Source organism: Mustela putorius, unplaced genomic scaffold (assembly GCF_011764305.1).
Source record: "Mustela putorius furo isolate JIRA1106 unplaced genomic scaffold, ASM1176430v1.1 tig00004039_pilon_pilon_pilon, whole genome shotgun sequence".
NCBI lineage: Eukaryota > Metazoa > Chordata > Mammalia > Carnivora > Mustelidae > Mustela > Mustela putorius.
Window position 1 is genome coordinate 1,589,926 of NW_025422174.1, and position 22,909 is coordinate 1,612,834.

The window sequence follows — 22,909 nt, forward strand, 5'->3', positions numbered from 1 at the left end:
CCCTTTCCCTGAGTGACTGAGGAGTGGAAGATGGACATAACATCCACACAGGCCGAGAGAGAGAGAGAGAGAGAGCAAGCACTAGAGGAGGAAGGAGGAGAGAGACTGCGCCGGGGAGGGTGGAAGCACAGATTTCAGAGTCCAGACCCCTGAGTTCTAGTGCTCATTAGACCACCAGCTCATTGTGTGAGCTCAGGCAACACCCTGACCTTTGGGGGGGCCTCGATTTCCCCGCTTCCAAAGGCGTTCCTTCCATAACTGAGGCAGAGGCTTCCCAGAGACGTGGGACACTAAAGGGCACTGATCATCTCAGGACGGCTGAGCACACAACCTGGCTTGTGCTCTCAGCCGCTGGCTGGGGCTGTCTCCCACTACCTGAAGGCCCACTGGGTGCAGCCACTCAATTCAACAAATATTTGTTGGGTGCCTGTGATGCCCCAAGAACCATCCCAGAGCCATGATGTGTACAGCGTTGAGCACGACCAAGGCTCTGCCCCGAAGGGCTTCCATTCTAGTGGGAGTGGGAGGAACAGAAAGTGCACCAGCAGACACACAGCCAAGGTCATTTTCACACGGTGGTAAGCGTCCGGATGAAAATACAAGCATGGCAGGGAGGAGACAAGCTTTGTGGGTCTGGAGGCGTGCATGGAGCAGGGGACTGAAGGTGTGACCACCCCTTCCTCCCTCAGGGGACTGCCCGCCCACCCGCCCCCACAGGCACTCATGCTTCAGTGCCCCCCCAGGCCCCCGCCTGCCCCAGCATCCCCCGCGCGGCCAAGCTGGGTGCCCCGGGGAGTCTGGCCGCCATGCCACCTCCTCTCCTGCTCTTCTTCCTCCTCTTCCTCACCCCCGAGGGAGTCCGGCCCCAGAAAACACTGCTGGTGAATGCTAAAGGTATGTCCAGAAGGGACAGATGGAAGAGAGTTGGGGCTGGAAACGCGGGGCTGGCTGGGTGCCCTTGGCCCAGTCACCGGCCCTCTCTAGGCCTTCATTTTGTGATCTGTAAGACTCGGGGAGGGGCTGGGAGGACTCAGAGCTCCTCCACTCCCAGCTGGTGGAGTCCTTGGGTAATGACCTGCTGTGAGGAATCAAGAGGGCGAAGATTTCCTCTCTTCCCTCCCTCTCTCTCTCCTCAGAGGGAGGCAAAGCTGAGCTACCATGTCTCAACAGTCCCTCAGATGGTCCCCCTGAGCAGCAGACCTGGCTTCAGGGGTCTAAGTCAGATCTGGGCCACGGGCCCCAAGACGTGGTCATCCAGAAGGGGTCCCTGGGCGTCCAGCTGCTTGTCTTCAACGTCTCCGACCAGATGGGGGGCTTCTACCTGTGCCAGCTGGGGCCCCCTTCCGAGCAGGCCTGGCAGTCTGGCTGGACAGTCAGCGTGGCAGGCAGTGGTGAGGTCCGGGCTGGGGCAGGGTGGGGTGATGAGAAGAGGGAGGCCCGCCGTAGATGGGGGCGGGCTGTCGAAACCGGCTTTGTAGGGTGTGGAAGGGCCGAGGGACAGGCACGCAGCTGTTCGAGGTGGCTCCTCAGAGCTCCTGTGGCTTCATGACTTCAGCCCTGAGCTGCTCGGTGTTTCACTCTCTGGGTCTTCGTCTCTGTCTCTGCTTTTATGCGTCTCTGTATGTCTTCGCCTCTCCTGGATGTGTCCGTATCTGGTTCTGGGTCTTTTCCTAGGGGAGGTGTTCCGGTGGAATGCTTCGGCCTTAAATGACTCAGGCTGCGGCCTGGGGAACAGGTCCTCAGAGGGCCCCAAGCCCCCTTCTGGCTATCCCACAAGCTCCCAGCTGTACGTGTGGGCCCAAGACCACCCTGAGATCTGGGAGACCGACCCTGAATGTGCCCTGCCCAGGGACCATCTGAATCAGAGCCTCAAGCAAGGTAAGGTGCCTGGAGGATGCTAGGAAGTGGGGATTCCAGGGACGGGGGATGGTGACTGGGAACTGGAGGGTTTGTGGGGAGGAGACCCCAAGGCTGACACTTTCCTAGCCTTGGCTCTCCCTGCCCCAGACCTCACCGTGGCCCCTGGCTCCACATTCTGGCTGCCCTGTGAGGTGCCCCCTGCCTCCGTGGCCAGAGGCCCCATCTCCTGGACCCACGTGCGCCCCAAGAAGCATAACATCTCCTTGCTGAGCTTAAACCTGAGGGAGGACGCCCCAGGCAGAGAGATGTGGGTCCTGGGCACCCTCAGGGGAGGGGCTGTTCTGTTGCTGCCCCAGGCCACTGTTCGAGATGCTGGCATCTATCGTTGTTACCATGGCAACATGACCAAGGAGATGCAGCTGAAGGTCATTGCCCAGTCAGGTAGAGTTTCTCTCAATTGTGGGGCACCTGGGTGGGGGCTACTGGGAAGAACTGGGAGTCGGTCAACCTTGGCACCCCACTCCTTAGGCCACCATGCCATAGTGATTCAATTCCAGGCTCCATACACCTCACCCCGGGCCATTTCCTGTCCTCTGATGTCCCCGCTGAACGTATACAAAACCAAAGGTGACATCTTCCCCAAGCGTAGTCTTTTGGGTGTCTCTGGATATATGAAAGCCACTACCACCTGCCCACAGGGCCGAAGCCAGGAACCTGGGTATCCTTCCTTTTCCTCAGCCATCTAGCCATCAGACTGGTCACAGTGTGCTGCTCCTTCTGTCTCCTTTAACTCAATCCTCCCATGCTACCCGAACGACAGTTCTCAAACTCAACCTCGACTTTGACTCCACACTTCCCTCCAGGACATTGCTGCTTCCCACCTTTAATCTTGTGAACTTGACTCTGACCTTCACTTTGCACATGACTGTCCTCAACTGCAGCAGGAAGCTTATCATCACGCTCCCCTGAATCCCAACACAGAGTCTGACTATGGTCGTGGTTTGTTGCACAGATACGGCCCCAGGCCCCAGCTCAGGCTCTGGGGCGCAGTCCCTGACCTCAGAGGGAGGGAGGCCATTTCCCCTTGTAGCTTGTCATTTTGAGGATCTGTGTCTTGTCCATGTCTCCCAGACTTCTGGCCCTTTGAGGTCTTGAGGCTGGGAACCAATACGCCAGCCTGGGGTCCCCGTCTCATAGCTGCTTCTCCCCAGCAGTACGGTCCTGGCTGCTGGATACGGGTGGCTGGAAGGTCCCTGTTGTGCCATTACTTTACCTGATCTTCTGCCTGGGTTCCCTGGTGAGCTTTCTTCGACTTCGAAGAGGTCAGTCACGCCCCCCAGCCCCTCTGCCCAACTTACCCATCTTCCCCAGCACAGCTCATACCCGCTACTCCAGCAACCACCTTTCTCTCATCCCATACCTCAAACCGACCCCCAAACTTACCAGGCCCCTTGGACTTTGAAGTCCCCTCCCCTCCATTGACCCAAGGGACCTCCCCAGCGCCCCGCCAATCTTCACCCTGCCTCCTCTGATCACGCCCCTTAACTCTCACCAGCCCTAATACTCAGGAGGAAAAGAAAGCGAATGACCGATCCCACCAGAAGGTAATGACGCCGGCGCCCCCGCAGTCCCCCACTCCTGCACTTTTGCTCAATGCTCTGCACTTACTGTTTCCTTTGCTTTCCGTTGAAATACCGCCCAAGCTTCCAAGCCCAGCTCTAAAGCTTCCTTCCCTTGTGAAGACCTCCCGGGGGTGACCCCAGACGCCCCCGCAGGCTGCGCAAGAACAGAGGAGCTAAACGCACAGGACTCCGTTTCAATCGAGGGCCAGGCCGCACAGGGCAACTCCCCTCTCTCCGCCAGGTTCTTCAAAGTGACGCCTCCCCCGGGGGGCGGGGCCCACAATCAGTACGGCAACGTGCTCTCGCTTCCCACGCCCACCGCCGGCACAGGTAGGAGGCGCCGCCGGGTCTCTCCGCCAGCTAGGGCCCCACCCCTTTTCTCGTCGCTCCAATCCCCGGAGCGCCCGGCCTCCCCGAGCTCGGAGCTCCGCCTTCAGAAGAAAAGAGCCCGCCCCTGGGACGCGGAGTCCCGCCCAGATTCGAGCCCCGCCCCTAGCGCCTGAGCCCGCCCCCAGAGCGCCGTGCCCCGCCCCCCGAGGGTCGCACCGCCCAGCCCGGAGACTGAGGCCACGCCCCCAGGTGCAGATCCCGCCCTCTCCGCTCTGGGCGAGGGTCCGGGACCCAGAGTCCAGGGGCCCGTTGGAGCGGGTTTCCCGTGCCCTGCCCAGCCTCGCAGACCCTTAGTCGTGACCGCCCCCCTCGCTTCTCTCCCGCTCCAACGCTCCTCCGGCCAGGGCGCGCCCTGAGGTGGGCTGCAGGCCTGGGAGCCGCCGTCCAGGCTTACGGAAGCCCGCGCAGCGACGTCCCGGGGGTTGGAGCGGCCGGGTCCCGGAGCCCACCGCCGGCAGGTGATGGATTGGGGGCGGGGGGCGGCGGCGTCCTCGCGGGAGGGATGTTGGAGCGGGCTGCGGCAGGGATTCCGGGCTGGGGCCTGAAGGCAGGGGGCGGCGACTCGGTTCCCACTCACGTCCCCGACCCCAGGCCCAGAAGAGGAGGAAGGGGAGGCCTACGAGGAGCCGGACAGCGAGGAGGGCTCCGAGTTCTACGAGAATGACTCCAACCGCGGGCAGGATCGACTCTCCCAGGGTAAGACCGCGACCCCCGCGGCTCCCCCGCTTGCTCCCCAGTGGACTGTGGGCCCTCGCTGGACACCCCCCTCTCTCTCTCCACCAGATGGCAGCGGCTATGAGAACCCTGAGGAGGGAGCCTTGGGTCCTGAGGATGCAGACTCCTTCTCCAGCGGTAAATCAGGGTTCTTGGGGGGGCCTCGGTGGCTTGGGAGGACGCAGACGGCTGTGGAGCCCCTAAGGCGCAAGAATGGACCCCGGGGTTCTCTTTTTTCCTGCAGCAGCCGAGTCTTACGAGAATGAGGATGAAGAGCTGGCCCAGCCAGTCACCAGGACGGCAGGCAAGTGTGAAGACAGTCCCATTAATGTGGGGGGTGTGGGGGGTTGTGTATTGGGGACCTGGAGGCCAGGAGAAATAACTTCCCTCTCTTCTCTAGATTTCCTGAGCCCCCATGGGTCAGCCTGGGACCCCAGCAGGGAAGCAACCTCTCTTGGTGAGAAATGCTAGGAACCATCCTGTCTTGGGCAGATTGGGTTGACCTGGCGCTCAGCTCCGCCTGCGGGTTCAACCTCAACCTCAACCTTGACCTTGACTCTGGCTCCTGGTGTAATTCTGGCCTTGAATCGATTCCTAACACTAACCTCAACCCCAATCCTGATCCCAGTATTTACCCCACCCCTAACTATAAACATCAGCTCTGGTCCCAGTGCAATTCCTACTTGGATTTTGATCTCCACCTCACCCCAGCCCCATACAAACCGCAGCCTTGACCCCAGTTGTCTCTACAACCGCCTCACGACTCTGACTTTGACCTCTGCAGGTTCTCTTCTTGACTGTGATCTTAATCTAACCCACATCTGACCAGACCCTTAACAAGGGTCCTGAATCTGACGGCGACCCTACTCTCTCCTTCCTAGTACAGCCTGGGTCAAGTCCTCCACCTTCCTCTGTACCTCAGATTCCCTCTGTGTCTTGGGCTGCATCTCCCTTCCCCAAGCCCAGCTTGGCTCTAGGCCTCCAACTCTCCTGCCCAAGCAGGCTCCCAGTCCTACGAGGATATGAGAGGAATCCTGTATACAACCCCCCAAGTCCGCTCCGTTCGGGCCCAGCCTGGTCCCAATCATGAGGAAGGTGGGTGTTTCTGCTTCTGTCCCCTTTGTCCCCTGGGTCTCACCCCCCTCTCAGCCTCCTGCTGGCTCTAGTTGATTCCTGCTGTTCCTGGTCCTAATCAGATGCAGACTCCTATGAGAACATGGACATGGATAATCTCAGTGGGCCAGAACCAGCCTGGAGAGGAGGGGGTCATATGGGCACCTGGAGCACTAGATGAGTCCCTCCAGGTGAGCTGGGAACGGCCCTTTAAGGAAAGGGGAGAAAGGGAGATGAGTAGGGGTGGGAGAGGGGAAAGGGTTCCTAAGGCCGGGTGCTCCGGGCGCGGGCTTCTGGAACCTCCCTGTCACCATTTCTTCTCCATAGCCTGGGCCTCCTTAGGCCCCAGAGATCCATACGAGATCCATACCTGATTCTGAAATCTGGGACCCTGAGCAAGTCATCTGCTGGAGCAGCGATGCCTCAGATGTGTGTATCTGTGTGTGTGTGTGTGTGTGTGTGTGTGTGCCAATGAAACTTTGGCTCCCCTTGCAGTCCCCCAATAAACTCAATGACTTCTTCCGATCCTTTGATGTAACGCTCTTGTATGGGAGGGGAGGGAAGGGAGGAAGCCTGTGCCCCCAGGAGGATGCCTGTACCCCCAGGAGGATGCCTGTACCCGCATCCGCTTCTGGAATCCAGCAGAGGAGGGAGAGCTGCATCGTAGGTACAAAGGGGCCTTCTCCCTCCGGTGGCTGGACCTGTGCCCGTCTCCCTCACTTGTATATTCGCTCATTTTATCTTCATAAACAACCCTAGTTCAGAGCTGAGAGTCGGAGGCTGAGAAGCTAAGGAATGTGCCCACGGCTTGCCTCACTGGGGTCCGCACTCGAATTCTTGACAATCTAATCCCAGAGCCTATGCTCCGTCTTGACACCCTCCCTTGTTGCAATTTTGTAGATGGGAAAATGAATGTCCGGCTGAGGGTCATGTCTGAGGCCACATGACTGGTGCTTCACAGCGCTAGTTGTAAGGGCTTGATCCCAGGACCCCGGGATCATGACCTGAGCCGGAGGCAGAGGCTCAAACCACAAACCACTGAGCCACCCAGGTGCCCCTCTTTTTTTTCTTTTTTTAAGATTTTATTTATTTGAGGGGGAGAGAGAACATGAGCAGGGGTGGGGATTTGGGGGCAAATGGACAGATGGACTCCCCACGGAGCACAGAGCCTGATGTGGGGCTCAATCTCATGACCCTGAGATCACGACCTGAGCTGAAACCAGGAGTCGACACTTAACCGACTTAGCCACGCAGGCGCCCCTCCAGAATTCCTTTTCTTAATGCTCCAGTTCTTTCTTCATAATGTCCCATTTTTTTTCAAGAGCCGCTCTTTCTTCTTTATCTCTGAACCTTTAAAACTTAACTTTCTCCGTATTAACACTATTATTACGTACCAGGCGTTGTTCTAATAAGTGCTTTACAGGTCGTGTCTCATTTTATCTTTGCAACTCCTATGAGGGAGGGATGCTAAAATTATTCTCATTCTCCAGCTGAGAAGATGGAGTCACAGAGAAGTGAAACACTTCGATTGCTCACTGACGTTGGGTAACTTGCTTAACCCCCAGTTATAAAACAGCATGAGGGAGGGAGCACGGTGTGGTTACTATTATCTGTACAATGGGCTGGATCTGTACAGTGGGGTGGTGAGTTTCATTTCACCACCGGAAGGTTTCTTGACCTCTTTGTGTTTCTCCTGCCTCCAGGAGTCCCCTGAGTCCCCTTTGGTCTCCTCTGCCATCCCTGGGGGCCAGCTTGCTTTGGTTTCTGCCACCATCTTACAGGCAACACAGGTTTCTGACCATTGTATTCACGAATCTCCGAGTAGGCCTTCATTCCAGAGGTTTGGTTGGAATCCAAGTCCATGCTTTGGTGAACCTCGGGGTTCTGATTTCCTGCCATGGCTTTTCCCATCCGCTCCCTGTTGGGTGACTTGCTTCTGTACTGTATCCCAAGGTCTGTGGATGGATTTTTTTTTTCTTGTCTTCTGCGCCCAGGACAGATAGCCCATTCTCAGCTCCTCGCTTTGTGCGAGGCGTGCGGTTTCCATTCTGTGCTTTCCTGGGGCCTCCGCTGAACCTCTGTCCCCATGTGGGGCTTAAAACCCCAATCCTGGGATGTCTGGGTGGTTCAGTTGGTTAAGCATCTGCCTTCAGCTCCGGTCATGATTCCAGGGTTCTGGTATCGAGTCCCACATCAGGCTCTGCACTGGGCTCCTTGCTTGGCAGGGAGCCTGCTTCTTCCTCTGCCTGCTCCTCCCCCTGCTTGTACTCTTGTGCTCTCTCGATTTCTCTCTCTGGCAAATAAATAAAATCCTAAAAACAACAACAACACCCCAATTCTTGGGATCCCAGCATCCCTGATGGATTCTCGCCTTGAGCCTGCTTCTGCCCCTGCCTCTGCTTCTGCCTCTGCCTGCAACTCCCCCTGCTTGTACTCTGTCAAATAAATAAGATTTTTTTTTTTTTTTTTTAAGGGAGAAGCAGGCTCCCTGCCAAACCGAGAGCCCAATGCAGAGCTCAATCCCAGGGCCCTGAGATCATGACCTGAGCTGAAGGCAGATGCGCTTTTTTTTTTTTAGATTTTGTTTATTTTTAAAATTTTTTAAAGATTTTATTTATTTATTTAATTTATTTATTTGACAGATAGATATCACAAGTAGGCAGAGAGGCAGGCAGGGGTTGTGGGGGGGGGGGAAGGAGGCTCCCTGCTGAGCAGAGAGCCTGATGCGGGGCTCCATCCCAGGATCCCGAGATCATGACCTGAGCTGAAGGCAATGGCTTAACCACTGAGCCACCCAGGTGCCCCTATTTTTTTTAATTTTTAAAATAAGATTTTATTTATTTGACAGAGACACAGCAAGAGAGGGAACACAAGCAGGGGGAGTGGGAGAGGGAGAAGCAGACTTCGCACAGAGCAGGGAGCTGGGGCTCCGTCCCAGGATCCTGGGATCATGACCTGAGCCCAAGGCAGGCGCTTAACGACAGAGGCACCCAGGCGTCTCTAAGCTCTCCCTATTGCCACAGTCCCTGCCATTCCCTATTACCCTTCATCCACCTCCTTTATTCCATTTAGCTTTCCTGCCTGGGCCTGAAGCATCTGAACAGGTGACTCCGGGAGAAAACATCCTGCCTTCTTGGGGGTGAATCCATGTCCGGGTCTTCTCTGTGCCCCTGGTACCCAGCCAGGTGGTGGCAGCGATCAGGAGCTCCAGAAAGGAGTGCGGAAGGAGGAGAGAGGACCGCCTTGGAAAGCCCCTAGAGGATGGCGCCCCTCCTGGGCCACCCAGGGAGGTGTGGTGGAAGGGGGCGGGGGCAGAGCTGAGCAGCCGAGGTATTCCAGCTCCAGTCCAGTCCTCTGGGATCAGACTACCTGGGTTTGAATCCCAGCTCAGCCCTCCCTAGCTGTGCCTCAGGTTCTCCGTGTGCAGACAGACATCTGTAAAATAGGGATAATAATTATACCTACCTTAGTGAGTCTTAAATGAGATGGAAAGCTCTAGACACTGCTGTAGTAAGCACTCAGCCAGCAGCCAGTATTATGTGCCAGGAGCCAGAGGGCACCAAGGTCGTTTGGACTGGGGCTCCTTCCAGGGCAGAGACTTGTCCAGGACGAAGTCACAATCCAGAGCTTCTCCGTGTCCACATGACCTGCTTTTTGGCAGCGGCCCGACCACTTCTAGCTCTTGAGCAAAGTTGGAGAAGGAGGCTTGAGGGACATTCCAAGGTCCTGCACACACCCCCCCACCCCCGGCCTCCATGGTTGACAGCGGCCTTTAGGTGGGGCCCAAGGCCGGCAGAAGGATTTTGGGTGCAATCTTTCTGCTCTCAGCCTGGCGACCAAGAGTGGCCAAAGGCTTCCCGGGACGGGAGTTCCTTAGGGTCCCCTCTACCGGAGTCTGGGGTGGGAGTCGGGGTGGGGACTGGTCTCTGTCCCCTGGTACACAGCGCCATCTGCTGGGGCTCTGCCCTTCCAATAGGGCTGGGCCCCATCTACACGGAGTGGGGCGCCTGTGTTGGGGATGTTAGGTGATGGGAAGGGAGAGGGACTGGGTTGTGCGTGGTGGCCAGGATGCGGCCCTGGATGGATGGACGGATGAAGTACAAGTGATGTGAACATCGTGTTGAGAGGCGCTGGTACGGGGCGTATGCCGTGTGCGTGTTGTGTGCGAAGTGTGGGGCGAGGGGTCGGGGGTCATCAGCTGGAGGTGATGTAGGAAGTGTGAAGCGTTGAAGGGGCATGTCTGCACCGCGCTGGGGTGCGCGATGAGCAGCAGTTGCAAATAAAGCAGATGTGCGGAGGCTTTGTAGCTTCTGAGACGCGAGGTGTGGTTGGTGCATGTGTTGGGAAATGGAAAGAAAAAACAAAATCTTCTTCCAACGCGGAAAACGTCCGCCAAGGTAGCAGAGACACAGAAACAGGTTTTTTAATAAAGATTTTCTTTATTTGCCAGAGAGAGAGAGAGAGAGAGAGAGTGTGTGTGTGTGTTTGTGAGCGCGGCAGGCAGAGGGAGAAGGAGGCTTTCCCGTTGAGCACGGAGCCTGATGCAGGACTTGATCCCAAGACCCTGGGATCACGACCTGAGCCGAAGGCAGACACTTAACCGACTGAGCCACCCAGGCGTCCCCACAAAAACAGTTTTTATTATTGAAAACATTAAACCAGAATGTGATGCACATTGCAGGCATTCCCCTGAAGAATAAAACTCATGGGGTGTCTGGGTGGCTCAGTGGGTTCCGCACCCAATTCTTGATTACTCCTTGGGTGATTTCGGGGTCCTGGGACTGAGCCCCGTGTGGGTTCCCAGCGGGGCTCTGTGCTTGGTGAGGAGGCAGCTTGAGATTCTCTCCCTCTTCCTCTGTACCCCCACACCACACGCTCTCCTTTCCTCTCTCTAGGATAACTAAATAAAATCTTTTAAAAATATATATTTGAAGAAGTCATTTATGATTTCATATTCCCTGCATGTCCCCTCTCCCTTGAGCACTAAGTATAAGCCACCAGCTTCCTACAGCCATAAGTGCTGCTCTTTCCGCCCACCGGTCTTGGTCCCGGGTTACAATAAAAATCACCTTTTTGCACTGAAAACATCTCAAGAATTCTTCCTTGACCACCCTCTCGTGGCTCCACGTCCAGCTCTACCACCAAGGTGGGGCTTGAACTCAGGACACTGAAATTAAGAGTCACATGCTCGGGGCGCCTGGGTGGCTCAGTGGGTTAAGCCGCTGCCTTCGGCTCAGGTCATGATCTCAGAGTCCTGGGATCGAGTCCAGCATCGGCCTCTCTGCTCGGCAGAGCGCCTGCTTCCCTCTCTCTCTCTCTGGCTGCCTCTCTGTCTACTTGTGATTTCTCTCTGTCAAATTAATAAATAAAATCTTTAAAAAGAAAAAAAAGAGTCACATGCTCTACCCATTGGGCCACCCAGGTGTCCCCCAACTTCATTGTGAATACGACTTTTTCCCTTCAGTTTCACACAAGGAATTCTACAGGTAGCCAAAGCAGGTACAACCCCTTAACCTGTTTTCTTTTCTTTTCTTTTTTTTTTTTTTTAAAGATTTTATTTATTTATTTGACAGAGATCACAGAGATGCACGCAGAGAGAGAGGAGGAAGCAGGCTCCCTGCTGAGCAGAGAACCGATGTGGGGCTCGATCCCAGGACCCTGAGATCATGACCTGAGCTGAAGGCAGAGGCTTTAACCCACTGAGCCACCCAGGTGCCCCCTTAACCTGTTTTCAACATAAAATTTCAAAAACCCTATCTTCTTTCCAAGGTAAACAATAACTAGGCCTCCAGTATGGGGATTTGGCAACACAGTTTGTCCCGCAGAGTTCACGCTAACTTTATCATGGCCCTGGGCTTCTCTCCGGGGGAGAAACAAGCTTCTTGCTTATTTATGACCAGAGGTGGATCCACATCTAGTAGCAAGGCCCCCACCAAAGTTAGGTTGTTGTTTTCCCCAGGACCGTGTGTGTGTGTGTGTGTGTGTGTGTGTGTAGGGGGGGAGATCCGGAGCTACCTCCCAAAAGGCTTGCATTTCAAAAAGATGACATACATTTGGAAAGGAGCAGGGAGAGGGGGGAAGTCACACCCTTTCTTTTCAACTAAAACTAAGCCTCTTAGTTTTCTTCTGGATTTGCCCGTCCAGGTGTTGTTTGCGAGGCGGGTGGTGCTCCGGTGTCCACGGTGGGCGCAGGTTGGGTTGACAGTGCGTGTGAGGCTGGTCAGTAGGCGCTGGGGGCGAGGGAGGCTCTGTGTGACGTGGAAGGCTTTTCAGAGTTGAGTGGGGTTGGAGTGCTGGGCCGGGGTGTGTTCCGTGTGGATTCTGCACCTGCGGTTGGGGATGGCGGTTAGTGGATTAGCCCCCAACCTAGTGGCGGTGAACACTGCACGAGGATATCCCAGAGAGCTAAAGCCTAATTCCACCGTGGGTTTTCCATGTTCGGGGGAGCTTCCACTGGGGAGCCCACCGCCCCAAGATCAAGACCCCAAGATCAAGACCTGAGCTGAGGTCAAGGGTCAGAGGCTTAAGGAACTGAGCCCCCCAGGGGCTCCTATTGCCGGTTTCTAGAAGTAGCTCAATTGGTAGAGCCGGTGACTCTTTTCTCAGGGTTGTGGGTTTGAGCCCCCATTTGGGTGTAAAAAATACTTTTAAAAAATGATAGACGATAGGGCGCCTGGGGGGCTCAGTGGGGTAAAGCCTCTGCCTTCGGCTCAGGTCATGATCTCAGGGTCCCGGAATCGAGCCCCGCATCGGGCTCTCTGCTTGGCAGGGAGCCTGCTTCCCCCTCTCTCTCTGCCTGCCTCTCTGCCTACTTGTGATCTCTCTCTCTCTGTGTCAAATAAGTAAATAAAATCTTTTAAAAAATGATACACGATAAATAAAAGGCAACTCGAGAGGCCGCTTTCGAGGGCCTAAGGACTACAATTCCCAGGATGCCCCGCTCCCCCACCAACCGGATCTCTAATGGGAACGGAGTGGGCCGGTCAAGAGGGAGGCAGCCGGCCAATGGGTGAGCTGGAACGAATCGAAACCCAGGCTGATTGCGCCGAGGTTGGTTGGAATCTTTGGCGCCTTGGTTTTAGTGGTGGATACTTGATGGGCGGGAGCGGCGACCAATGAGAAGGCGGGGAGGGGAAGCCAGGGGCTGTGGGCGGGGAGAGGCGTTGAGTAGCAGCAGGTTCACCCAATGACGGGCGGAAGTCGCGGGAGGGGGCCGGCCGAGGCGTCGAGAGGCGGGCGGCTGTGGGCGGCGGGTGTGTGCCATGGCGGAGCCGGTGAGGAGACGGGGCCGCCGGCCTCGGGGCGGCAGTGCCGGGCGAGTTGCTCGCGGGTCCCGGGGCGGCCGGGGGCGGCGTCCTCGCGTCCCGCGACCTTCCGCCCCGCGCACCCTGGACGCGGAGTTTGTGGACTTGGTCAGCGACAGCGATGAGGAGGTCGTGGAGGTCGCGGCGGCGCGCGGCGCGCTGGACTCGGTCGAGGTCCCTCCCGCGGGGCCCTCAGGGCCGGCCGCCCGCCGGGACGACGGCGACGGCGACAGCGACAGCGACAGCGACGGGGCGGACGCGCCGCCCGCCGGAGCCGCGCGGGCACCGGTCAGGCGGCGGCGGCGGCGGCTGCTGGGTCCGGGGGAGGCACCGGCCGTCCCGGTGTACTCGGGGAAGGTGCCGCGGGGCCCGGGGGCGCGGGCTGGGGCGCGGGCTGGGGCGCGGGCTGGGGCTGGGAGCCGCCGCGGTCGGGCTTCTGGGGCCGGCCTGGGCGGACGAACGGGAGGAGCCGCGGGTGGGGCCGGGGCCGGGGCCGCAGGGCTGGTGGACAGGTTTGGGGGATTTGGGGTTCCGGGAGCGGGAGTGTTGGGAGCAGCGAGCGCGGCTTCGGCGCCGGGACCCCGGATGCTTCCGAGGGGGGCCGGCCCAACCCCTCGGGTCGGGTCGGGAGATGGGGGCCCGCGGCGGAGGGTCCAGGAGGAGGAGGAGCTTGGGGACCGCAGGGTGGGGTGCGCGGGGGTCGGGGACTTCCCAGCACTCCGAGGCGGGGGCATGGCCAGCAGCCTAGTGAGCGGTGAAAGAACGAAGCTTGCGTCCTCGGAAGGTCTGGGGGAGAGGCGTGTAGTCGGAAGGGCTCTCCGCTCTGGACCTTGGGCAGGCTGGGCTCCTACCCCCCCCAGAGCCCGAGAGGACTTGGACTCGCGGGCTGGACGGAGGAAAGAGTCCGCTCGCTTTCCCTTTCTCGGGGACTGAGGCCCTTTTGTCTTGACAGGTGGAAAGCAGCCTTCATCTCATCCCAGATCACCAGTCCCTCCTGAAACTCTGTCCCCCGGAGGCCGAGGAAGGTACGCCGGCTTCCGGGGAGAGGAGCCTAGTGCTGGCGTCTCTGAGGAAGATTCCTGGAGTTTACAACCCTGTGGCCCATTTTCCCGGAGGCCCAGAGGACGGGGACGGGAGGGCTGACTCCTGCATCCTACCCAGAGCAAAGCTCCAGTCCCGAATCCAGATGGAGCGTAACCAGGAGGCGAAGGGAACGCTGCCAAACCGCCCTAACCCCCAGCCGATGGGCGCAAGAGTGTGCTAATCTACAGATGTCTAGGCCATCTCCAAAGATTCTGATTCTGCAATCCTGGGGGGCGGGGGAGGAGGAGCTGTTGAGAATCTGTAACATCTGGGTACATCGGCAACAGGTTCCTTGGGAACATTCTGGAGCCAGCGTGGGGTTCTTTGAATCTTATCAGGGCTGCCAGCCTTGGTCCTCCCCCAGTGAGGTGGCTTTTGCAAACCACCCAAAGGCAAATCAAGTTTGATAAGGAAGTGATCCAGTGGGCAAATGCACACCTTGGACCAAGACGTCTACACCATGAGCAAGCATGGTAGGATGATCAGGAGCTGATTTCGGAACCAGCTGGCCTGGGTTTGAATCTCAGCTCTACCCTCTGGTAGCTAGCTGTGTGGCCTTGGGCAGGCTCCTCTCTCAGTGCTTCCGTTTTGTCGTCAGGAAGATGGGGAGAACAGTGGGTCCATGTCAAAGGATTTTGGTGAGAGTTAATCAAAGAGAATGCGTCGAGAGCCCTCTCTTGGGCTACATTGATGCTTTTGGGCGGTACCTGGAGTGTACAGGTCCAAGGGTCCCTCTGCCCTTGCCCCACATGGAGGCCTAGTAGTGCTGGGGATCTCCCAGGAGCTTGTCAGAAAGGCGGAATCTCGGGTCTCTAGCAGCTGCCACATTGATCGAGGACAGGGTGTCTCCGCCTCGGCACCGCTGACATTCGGACGGAGCCGTTCTTTGTGTGGCGCTGTCCTGGGCATTGTGGGAGGTTTGGCAGCATCCTGACCTCTACCCGCCAGAGGCCAGTATCACACGCTCCAACCCCCTCTCCCCCTCACTGTGACAACAGAAATTGTCTTGAGACATTGCCACATGTCCCCTGGGAGGAGAAATTGCCTCTGGTCGAGAACCACTGATCTCGGACTTTGTTTTGATCTTGCTTTGTTTTTGCAGTATTTATATGTATTTTTGTGGTTAGTGATGATCCTTTGTGGGTGGCTAACAAGATGGGAAAGAGCCTCTGTGTTCTAAAATAAATCTCTAGTTTCCCATTACAAGAAATCCTAGTTACAGTGAGGGATTTAAAAAAGGTCTTCAACATTATAGAGGTATGGATGGCACGATGCGATAGTGATGCCCACATGGAGGAAATTTGAGAAATACGGGCTCAGAGGACCTGCACCTACCTCTGCTTCCTGCTCTCTCTGTGCCCCGCCACCTCCTACCCCATAGTCTTGCTCTGCCCATCCAATCAAGTACAGGAAGGACATAAGAGGAACCTTTGTTCGTTTGTTTGAAGATTTATTTATTTGAGAGAGAGAGCACACAGAGGCAGAGGGAGAAGCAGACTCCTTGCTAACCAGGGAGCCCAATGTGGAACTCGATCCCAGGATCCCCGGGATCATGACCTGAGCCGAAGGCAGACGCTTAACTAACTGAGCCACCCGGGTCCCCCAAGAGGACCATTTTTTAAAAACAATGCCAGCATCTGGTTTGAAGTTTGTTTTATCACATAACTAAGTAGTACATACACGTGTCATAAGGAGTGCATGCGCACTAGGTAAATACGTGTTTCCTAGGGTGTGTTTATTTTGTACTTGTGGGTGCAGCTGATCAAAAAAGTGAGAAGAGAGTAAGTGAACGGTGGCTTCGCTGGAGCGGGTCCCACTGGGACTGTCCACCCTCACCACGCAGGCTCCTGCCTTAGAGCGCGACTCAGAGCTTCCGCTCTGCCAGACTCCGGCTCGTGCTTTTCTCGGCGGCAGGCATTCCCCTGGGACTCACGCCCTTCGAGCACTTCCCCAGCGCTACTGCGTGTGTGTGTGCGCGTGCGTGTGTGTGCGCGTGCGTGTGTGCGCCTGTTGGGGCGCCTCGGTCTCCTCCTTTGCTGGGATCTCTGAAGCCTCTGGCCTGCCTCTGCTTGGCCTCTTGCTGCCCTCCCTTCCTTGACCTCGTCCGCTTCCTTCTCTGTCCCCAGAGACGGATATGGCAGATTCCAGCAGTCCCCATGCTGAGGAGGCCCCGTGTCCAGAGTCTCCCTGGAAGAAGAAGCTCAGGAGTAAGGATGCAGAAGAGAAGACAAAGGAGGTGTTTCTGTGAGTGACACGGGGCACTGCCCGCCCCCCCCTGCCCCCCCCCCCCGCCTCCTCCCCCAGCAGAAAGGGAGCCCAGGGCTGGGCTGAGGTGGGCGGGATCCTGGGGGGCTCCTGGAAGGGAAGGAGAAGGGGTGCAGGGAGCGGAGGGAGCCTGCGGGCCCAGGTGAGGAATGAAGGTCTTGGGAGGAGCGCTGGGCCCTCGGGACCGCCCCTGGGAGTGGAATGTAGCATCCTGGCTTCTGACAGGTGTGGCTCTGGGGATGGCCCTTGTGCTTCAAGCCCGGCTGTCTGTCTCCTTAACTAGCTCTGTGGTTCACGTCCCTTTTCTAGAAAATGGGGATAATGGTGGCACCTGTGTCAAAATTTTCGCGTAGATTAACACTTGGCATGTAGTAAGTTCTTGGTGTCCATTGGATGTTACCAGGTCCTCACCTGGGAAGTGACTTACCTGAAATGTTGGGCATTTAAAATCCATAAATGAACAAATGAAGGAAGGAATGAGTGTTAGGCCTTTTCCTTGCCAATATTTAGGTCATGGAAGTACAGAAACGAGGGTTCAGATCTTCCTGACGTTACCTCCCCCTGTCCACAGGATGATGTTGCTAGAAGATGCTCCCTTTTGGGTCGAGCTCTCCCGCTCTTGCTCCACAGCGGTCCATAGCTCATGAGGGGGGCTGCTGGGGTGGGGTCCCCTCCTCTTCCTCCGCCCAGCCCTCTCTTCTCTTGGCAGGGTTCAAGACACCTCTCCTTTGCCTTCACCTCTGCCACGGACCAAAAGCAGAAAGCATACGCGGGCACTCCAGAAGTTAAGGTGCCAAGGGCAGGGGCTCGCTGGGCTAGAGAAGGAGAGTCTGGCGGGGGCCGCCCCTGCCTGACCCAGAGTCCTTTCCGCACCCCAGGGAGGTGAGCAAGCGCCTCCAAGATCTCCGGTCCTGCCTGAGTCCCAAGCAGCGCCAGGACCAGGATCACCAGCACCAGGAGGACGAGGTGGTCCTGGTGGAGGGTCCCACCCTTCCAGAGAGCCCCCGACTCTTCCCGATGAAAATCCGGTGCCGGGCTGATGTGGTCAGACTGCCCGTCAGAATGGCAAGTGTCTGGAGGGCCTGTGGGAGAAGGTTCCCCCAAGCTGTAGGTGGAGCGAGCGCGGTGGGTGGGCACGGGGGGACAGTGTCCCCTCCAGGCCCCCCAGGCCCGTGCCTTCGCTTCGCTCTTCCCTTTATCCCGGGGGTCTTTTCCTCACCCTCCCTTCTCCGGCAGGCCGCCCACCCATCCTTCAGTGCTCCAAGCATCCCGAGAGGCTTGGCTGCTAGCCCCCCCCTCCCTTCCCTCGGACCCCGTGCTCCCCATGAGCACTTGCTTCGATGGCAGCCTTCCCCACACGGGTGTCACTCATTCATTCGGAGCTCCCCCTGCTCCCCGGTGAGAGGACCGTGTTTGTAGCGATGAGCCCGGTGCCGGAACAACGGTGGTCACGGAAGCGACCATTGGTTGAGCCATAACCACGCTTCGGAAGCAGCTAAACCAGACGGCGCAAACACGCAGCCCGTGGCTTTAGAAGTGCATCTTTGTTCGGCCGCCCTGCAGATGTAGAAGGCCTTTATTTATTTGTTATGAAAGATTTTATTACTTGGGAGGGAGAGAGAGTGCGTGTGCTGTTGTATGGGCCAGGGGAGGGGCAGGAGGAGAAGCAGATCCTCAGAGAGCAGGGAGCCCAATCCCAGAACCCCGGATGGATCATGACCCGAGCTGAAGGCAGACCCCCTCACTGACTGAGCCACCCTGCAGAATGCTTTTAAAAAGAGCTCATTGCCACCGCTTGCACCATGAGTGGTTTCCTGGCTTTTCTTACCGAGGCAGACGTAGCCGCCCCGGGCTGCGAGAGCTGGGGACCTGTCCAGAGCGGTCCGTCGCAGGGGCGCACGAGGTCCGCTTTGCTGTGGTCTGCGCCATTGTCCTTTTCCCTTCTCCAGCCCCATACAGACACGGCTTTATCCTGTGCTTCTCCAGGGAAGTCTGTGGTGCTTGCCTGAGGAGCTCAGCCAGTAGCAAGGGCCAGGGATATGTCGGAGTGGGGGGTGCGGCAGGGCATGTCAGGAGGTGGCCTCCTCTGCTTCTTGTCCCCTCCCCAGTCGGAGCCCCTACAGCGTGTGGTGGACCACATGGCCACCCGTCTCGGGGTGTCCCCAAGCAGGATCCTCTTGCTCTTTGGAGAGACAGAGCTGTCCCCTACTGCTACTCCCAGGACACTAAAGCTCGGAGTGGCTGACATCATTGGTGAGAGGAAAGCGGGCAGGTGGAGCCTGGAGGAGGCCTTCGCCGCAGGGAGGGGATGCAGCTGGCCGGGCTTCCAGGCCCCGCTCAGGCCTGGCTTCCTGATCCTCTTCCCCGCAGACTGCGTGGTGCTAGCAAGTTCGCCCGAGACCTCACAGATGTCCCAAGTGCTCCAGCTGCGGGTGCAGGGAAAGGAGAAACACCAGACGCTGGAAGTCGCGCTGTCTCCGGTGAGTGGGAGGCCTGGCTGTGCGTGCCTCTCCCCGGCCCTCTGTCCTCCTGTCCCTCCCACCAGTTAACACAGGGGGCTTCCCTCTGGGGTCCCGCCCATCCTGGAGCCTGGCAAAAAGCCCGCTATTCAGCTTCTCTCCCCCACTGTGCCAGGAACCTTTGCTCTGGTCTCCTGACTCCTCCTGCGTAAAACGGAAAGGCCCCTTGTGACCGTGAAACCCGTCAGAGTAACTGCCAGGCTTCTAAGCGACAGTCCCCATGCTAGAGAGAATCCACGGTCAGGGCCTTGGTGAGTTGCATAGCCAAGTTAGATGGAAACTGCTGTTGTTACCTGCCTTTAGCTAGCAGGGACGCGTGTCCTGAGAAGGGGGGCGACTTGCAGTGTTGGTTTCCTAGGCTTGTGTCACAGAATGTCCCAGGCTAGGTGGCTTACCCAAATGTATTCTCTTGGCCTGGAGAGCTGGAGTCAGACACCGAGGTGTCGCAGGCCCACACTCCCCCAGAGACCCCAGGCAGGACCCTTCCTGGTTTCTGGGGGTGGCCTGCCGCTGAATCACCCTGGTCTCTGCCTCTGTGGTCACGTAGTGTGGTCCCTGTGTGTCTCTGCGCGTGCGTCTTCTTGCAAGGACATCAGTCGCTGGGGCCCGCCCTCACCGAGTGTGTGCCTCCCTTTCACCCGGTTACATCTGCAAAGACCCTGTTTCCAAATAAGGTCCCTCTCGCACTCACCGGGGCTTGGGACCACAGAGGATCTGTAACACTTGCCCAGGGTCAGGCATCAGTAGAGTGGGAGAGCCTGGCCTCCAGCTCAGATCGTCCTCACTCCGTGTTGTGGTCTGGGCTGGCTGCGTCGGGAGACAGATGCCGCACTGGGATGTGAGGAACTGGGGGCTTGCAGAACCTGCCTGACCCAGAGCCCACATCCTGAGCCTTGGGCTCCGTGGCCCAGTCCCCTAGAGAGGAGCCCAGCTGTGCTGGCTTCTTTGTCCACTCGCCTTCCCCTTGTGGTCTCCCTGTCCCGAGTCCTCTGTCCGACTCTACAAGTTCTCAGCCCCTCCGTTCAAATTCTTTTTTTTAAATAAGATTTTATTGTATTTAAAAAAAAATTTTTTTTAAGATTTTATTTATTTGTTTTGACAGAGAGAGATCACAAGTAGGCAGAGAAGCAGGCAGAGAGGGGGAAGCAGGCTCCCCACCGAGCAGAGAGCCCGATGAGGGGCTCGATCCCAGACCCTGAGATCATGACCTGAGCCCAAGGCAGAGGTTCAACCCACTGAGCCACCCAAGCGCCCCTAAAAATTAAAAAAAAAAAAAAGATTTGTTTATTTGATACAGAGAGGGGCAGGGTTGGGGGAGAGGGACACGGACAAGCCGACTCCGCGCCAAGGATGGAGCCTGATACGGGGCTCGATCCTACGACCTGGGCCAAGACCCAGGAGTCAGACACTTAACCTACTGACCCACCCAGGCGCCCCCTTAAGCTTTGTTATTGTTTTTTAAAGATTTTATTTATTTATTTGACAGAGATCACAAGTAGGCAGAGAGGCAGGCAGAGAGAGAGGAATCAGGGTCCCTGCTGAGCCAAGAGCCCGAGTGTGGCTCGATCCCAGGACCTTGAGATCATGACCGGAGCCGAAGGCAGAGGCTTAACCCACTGAGCCACCCAGGCACCCCTTAAGCTTTGTTTTTAAGTAATCTCTACACCCAGTGTAAGCTCAAACTCACGACCCCAAGATCAGGAGTCGCGTGCTCTACCGACAGCCCGCTAGGTGCCGCCCCCTCTTTTCAAGTTATTAACCTTCATTTTTTCCCTCTCTGTCCAGGACTCTCCTCTCAAGAACCTCATGTCCCGGTACGAGGAGGCCATGGGACTCTCAGGCCACAAGCTCTCCTTCTTCTTTGATGGGACAAAGCTTTCAGGCAAGGAGTTGCCTGCTGATCTGGGTATGGAATCCGGGGACCTCATCGAGGTCTGGGGCTGAAAGCCCCCCTCCCTATTTGGAGGCCCTACCTGGACTTGGGGAGAACAGCTGCCCCTTTTGGCCCTATATGGGTTTATCCTTAAGCTGATGCGAAATTGAGCAGTGCCCTTCCCCCTCCATTGACCCCGGTTTCAAGCCTGCAGTTCCCTGGTTAGCTAAGTGGTGGTTGTTGCCACCCTGGGGGGACTGTGACTCCATCTGCGTGGTCTGTTGCATTGGCAGCCCCCGGGACCCAGAGAATGTGTTCCTCACCCCCAGCCTTTCCTTCCTCAAAACGTCTGTTGTACGAAACCGCTCCATTTTAGAGCAAGTGGGGGTGCGGGGGTGCGGATTCCAGGCCTGGGATTTCTGCCTGCCTGAGACCCGCAGTGGCCCTCAGCGGGTTCAGGTGAAGCTGGCTCGAGGCACACGCGTGCTCCGTGGGGGACTGAGCCGGCTCACACAGACGGTCACACAAGCAGGGCGGATGGCGGGTCACCCTTCTCTACGACAGTGTGGATTCTCAGCCTCGAATGTCTTCCTCGCCCCGGCACCCCTGAGAGCCAGACTTCCTGATGCACACGCGTTGTTAAAGGCACAATAGAGCACATCCGAGCTTTTCTGTGTGGCTGTCGGGGTGCTCATCCACGAAAGGCTTCTCCGGGCGTGGGGCGCGGTCTTCCCTGTTTTCCTGTCGCGCCGAGCGCCCGTTGCACTTTGAACATGAATGTATCCTTGTCAGATGTGCTGTCACGTGGGGGGATATACTTCTGCGACACGTGGTCTCACTCTGCTGCAGACCTTGGGCTGTTTCTTCTCTTGTTCAACACATGTCGCTCCTCCGTGCGCTTCGGTGCTGGGACCGCTCCGCAGAGTCCCACACGTTCTTCAAGGGGCAGACAGCTGGGTGCCTCCAGCTCCCGGGCTCGTGAACAAAGCCACGATGACATCTTCCGTGGGTCCCTTCCATGCTTGCTTGGAACGTTCTCCAGCATAGCCGCCGGGCACGGGAGGACAAGTCAGACTGGTGAATTTCCTATGGTTCTACCGAAGTTTTCTTCCTGTTGGTCATTGAGCGTCCCCTGGGGGGTCCCCACCAGGACTTGTTGCCGTCCTGCTTTCTCGTTGTTGCCAGTCTGGTGGGTGGAAGGTCGTGGCGTGTTTCAGTGTCCATTCATCTGATCGCCAGTTACCGGGGAGGATTTCTTCCCCTTTGGGGATCGCTTTCTGTGCACTGCCCTGATGGGTGCAGACAGCGCTCAGGACGGCACTCGTGTCTGGTTATTTAGGGGGTGCCCTTCACCAGGCAGAAACACTCCATTTTAATGTAGGAGTGGGAACTGTTTTGTGCTCTCATTTGTTGCTTTTTGTTTTCTTATTTAAAAGTAGTTTAGATGGTTTATGTTTCCTGCCGTGAGCTTGTCAGCTTGTCCTTTAACCTTTAGGCCGCGAGCTAGGGCTGAAGTCCAGTCAGTAAAGCCCAGTGTGCACGTTGGCTGGCATTGTCTCCTGCATGATGAGCCAGGGGTTCTCCTTGGTCGATTCCGGGCTGCACTCGTTGCTGAATATTGAGTGGTACTTTTAAACCGTTTGGTTTCACCTTCACATGTGAGATCCAAGTTTTGTTTTCACCCCAAAACGAGCCAGTCTTCTCAAGTGCTGTCTACTAATAAAGCCATCAATAGTCCACTGATACGTGGTATAATTTTGGCAAAAGTATGTCACTTTCTAAAACCTTTCGTTGGAATACAACATTCCTTTGACCTTATAATATGAGAAAAACAGAAAGAAGCCTGTATGACATTTAAATAATCCACAATATGGTATAACTTTCATGTTTTTTTTTTCAGGATCTTTTATATCCATTAATGTTTGGACACATTAAAAATGTGTATTCAGTCTTAGCCAATAAACGGGAGTATACTCCCCTTGTGTCTACTTGAGGATTTCTGTCTTTGTGGCCCTCGTGGGACCCCTGCTGTGGCCCCACTGACTGAGACCATGAGTTGTCCCCTTGCCTCCATGCCTCCTCCTTCCAGAGTCACGGGACCCCCGGTGAGAACAGCTCCTGGCAGTCTGTGTCGTGGCCGGGTGCCAAATTGGCCTCGTGGGTAGA

The 22,909-nt window shown here is 56.9% G+C and overlaps 2 protein-coding genes across 10 annotated transcripts; both read left to right on the forward strand.

The window, feature by feature from the left end:
• Positions 1–743: 743 nt before the first annotated feature.
• CD19 (CD19 molecule) lies at positions 744–6,224 on the forward strand. 7 transcript variants are annotated; one of them, XM_004773987.3, is made up of 15 exons: positions 746–894; positions 1,137–1,391; positions 1,675–1,878; positions 1,987–2,301; positions 3,072–3,182; positions 3,416–3,464; positions 3,724–3,812; positions 4,217–4,330; positions 4,464–4,568; positions 4,656–4,724; positions 4,831–4,890; positions 4,987–5,043; positions 5,589–5,681; positions 5,783–5,890; positions 6,027–6,224. In XM_004773987.3, the coding sequence occupies exons 1-14, from the start codon at positions 807–809 to the stop codon at positions 5,878–5,880; spliced, it is 1,707 nt and encodes a 568-aa protein (XP_004774044.1). In that variant the 5' UTR covers positions 746–806; the 3' UTR covers positions 5,881–5,890; positions 6,027–6,224. The 7 variants fall into 7 exon arrangements, 6 of the variants coding, with proteins under 6 accessions (XP_004774048.1, XP_004774044.1, XP_044928521.1 ...); XM_004773988.3 differs by having other exon boundaries at positions 747–894; positions 3,075–3,182; XM_004773989.3 differs by having other exon boundaries at positions 747–894; positions 2,008–2,301.
• Positions 6,225–12,936: 6,712 nt separating this feature from the next.
• Positions 12,937–22,731, forward strand: LOC101681234 (nuclear factor of activated T cells 2 interacting protein). 3 transcript variants are annotated; one of them, XR_006604479.1, is made up of 9 exons: positions 12,937–13,360; positions 13,956–14,028; positions 16,213–16,330; positions 17,061–17,141; positions 17,230–17,416; positions 18,460–18,604; positions 18,722–18,831; positions 18,986–19,121; positions 20,656–20,778. XR_006604479.1 is itself a non-coding variant. In XM_045072518.1 (8 exons), exons 1-8 carry the CDS (start codon positions 12,962–12,964, stop codon positions 20,812–20,814), a joined length of 1,272 nt encoding a protein of 423 aa, XP_044928453.1. In that variant the 5' UTR covers positions 12,937–12,961; the 3' UTR covers positions 20,815–22,731. The 3 variants fall into 3 exon arrangements, 2 of the variants coding, with proteins under 2 accessions (XP_044928453.1, XP_044928454.1); XM_045072518.1 differs by lacking the exon at positions 18,986–19,121 and having other exon boundaries at positions 20,656–22,731; XM_045072519.1 differs by lacking the exon at positions 18,986–19,121 and having other exon boundaries at positions 12,937–13,291; positions 20,656–22,731.
• Positions 22,732–22,909: the final 178 nt, after the last annotated feature.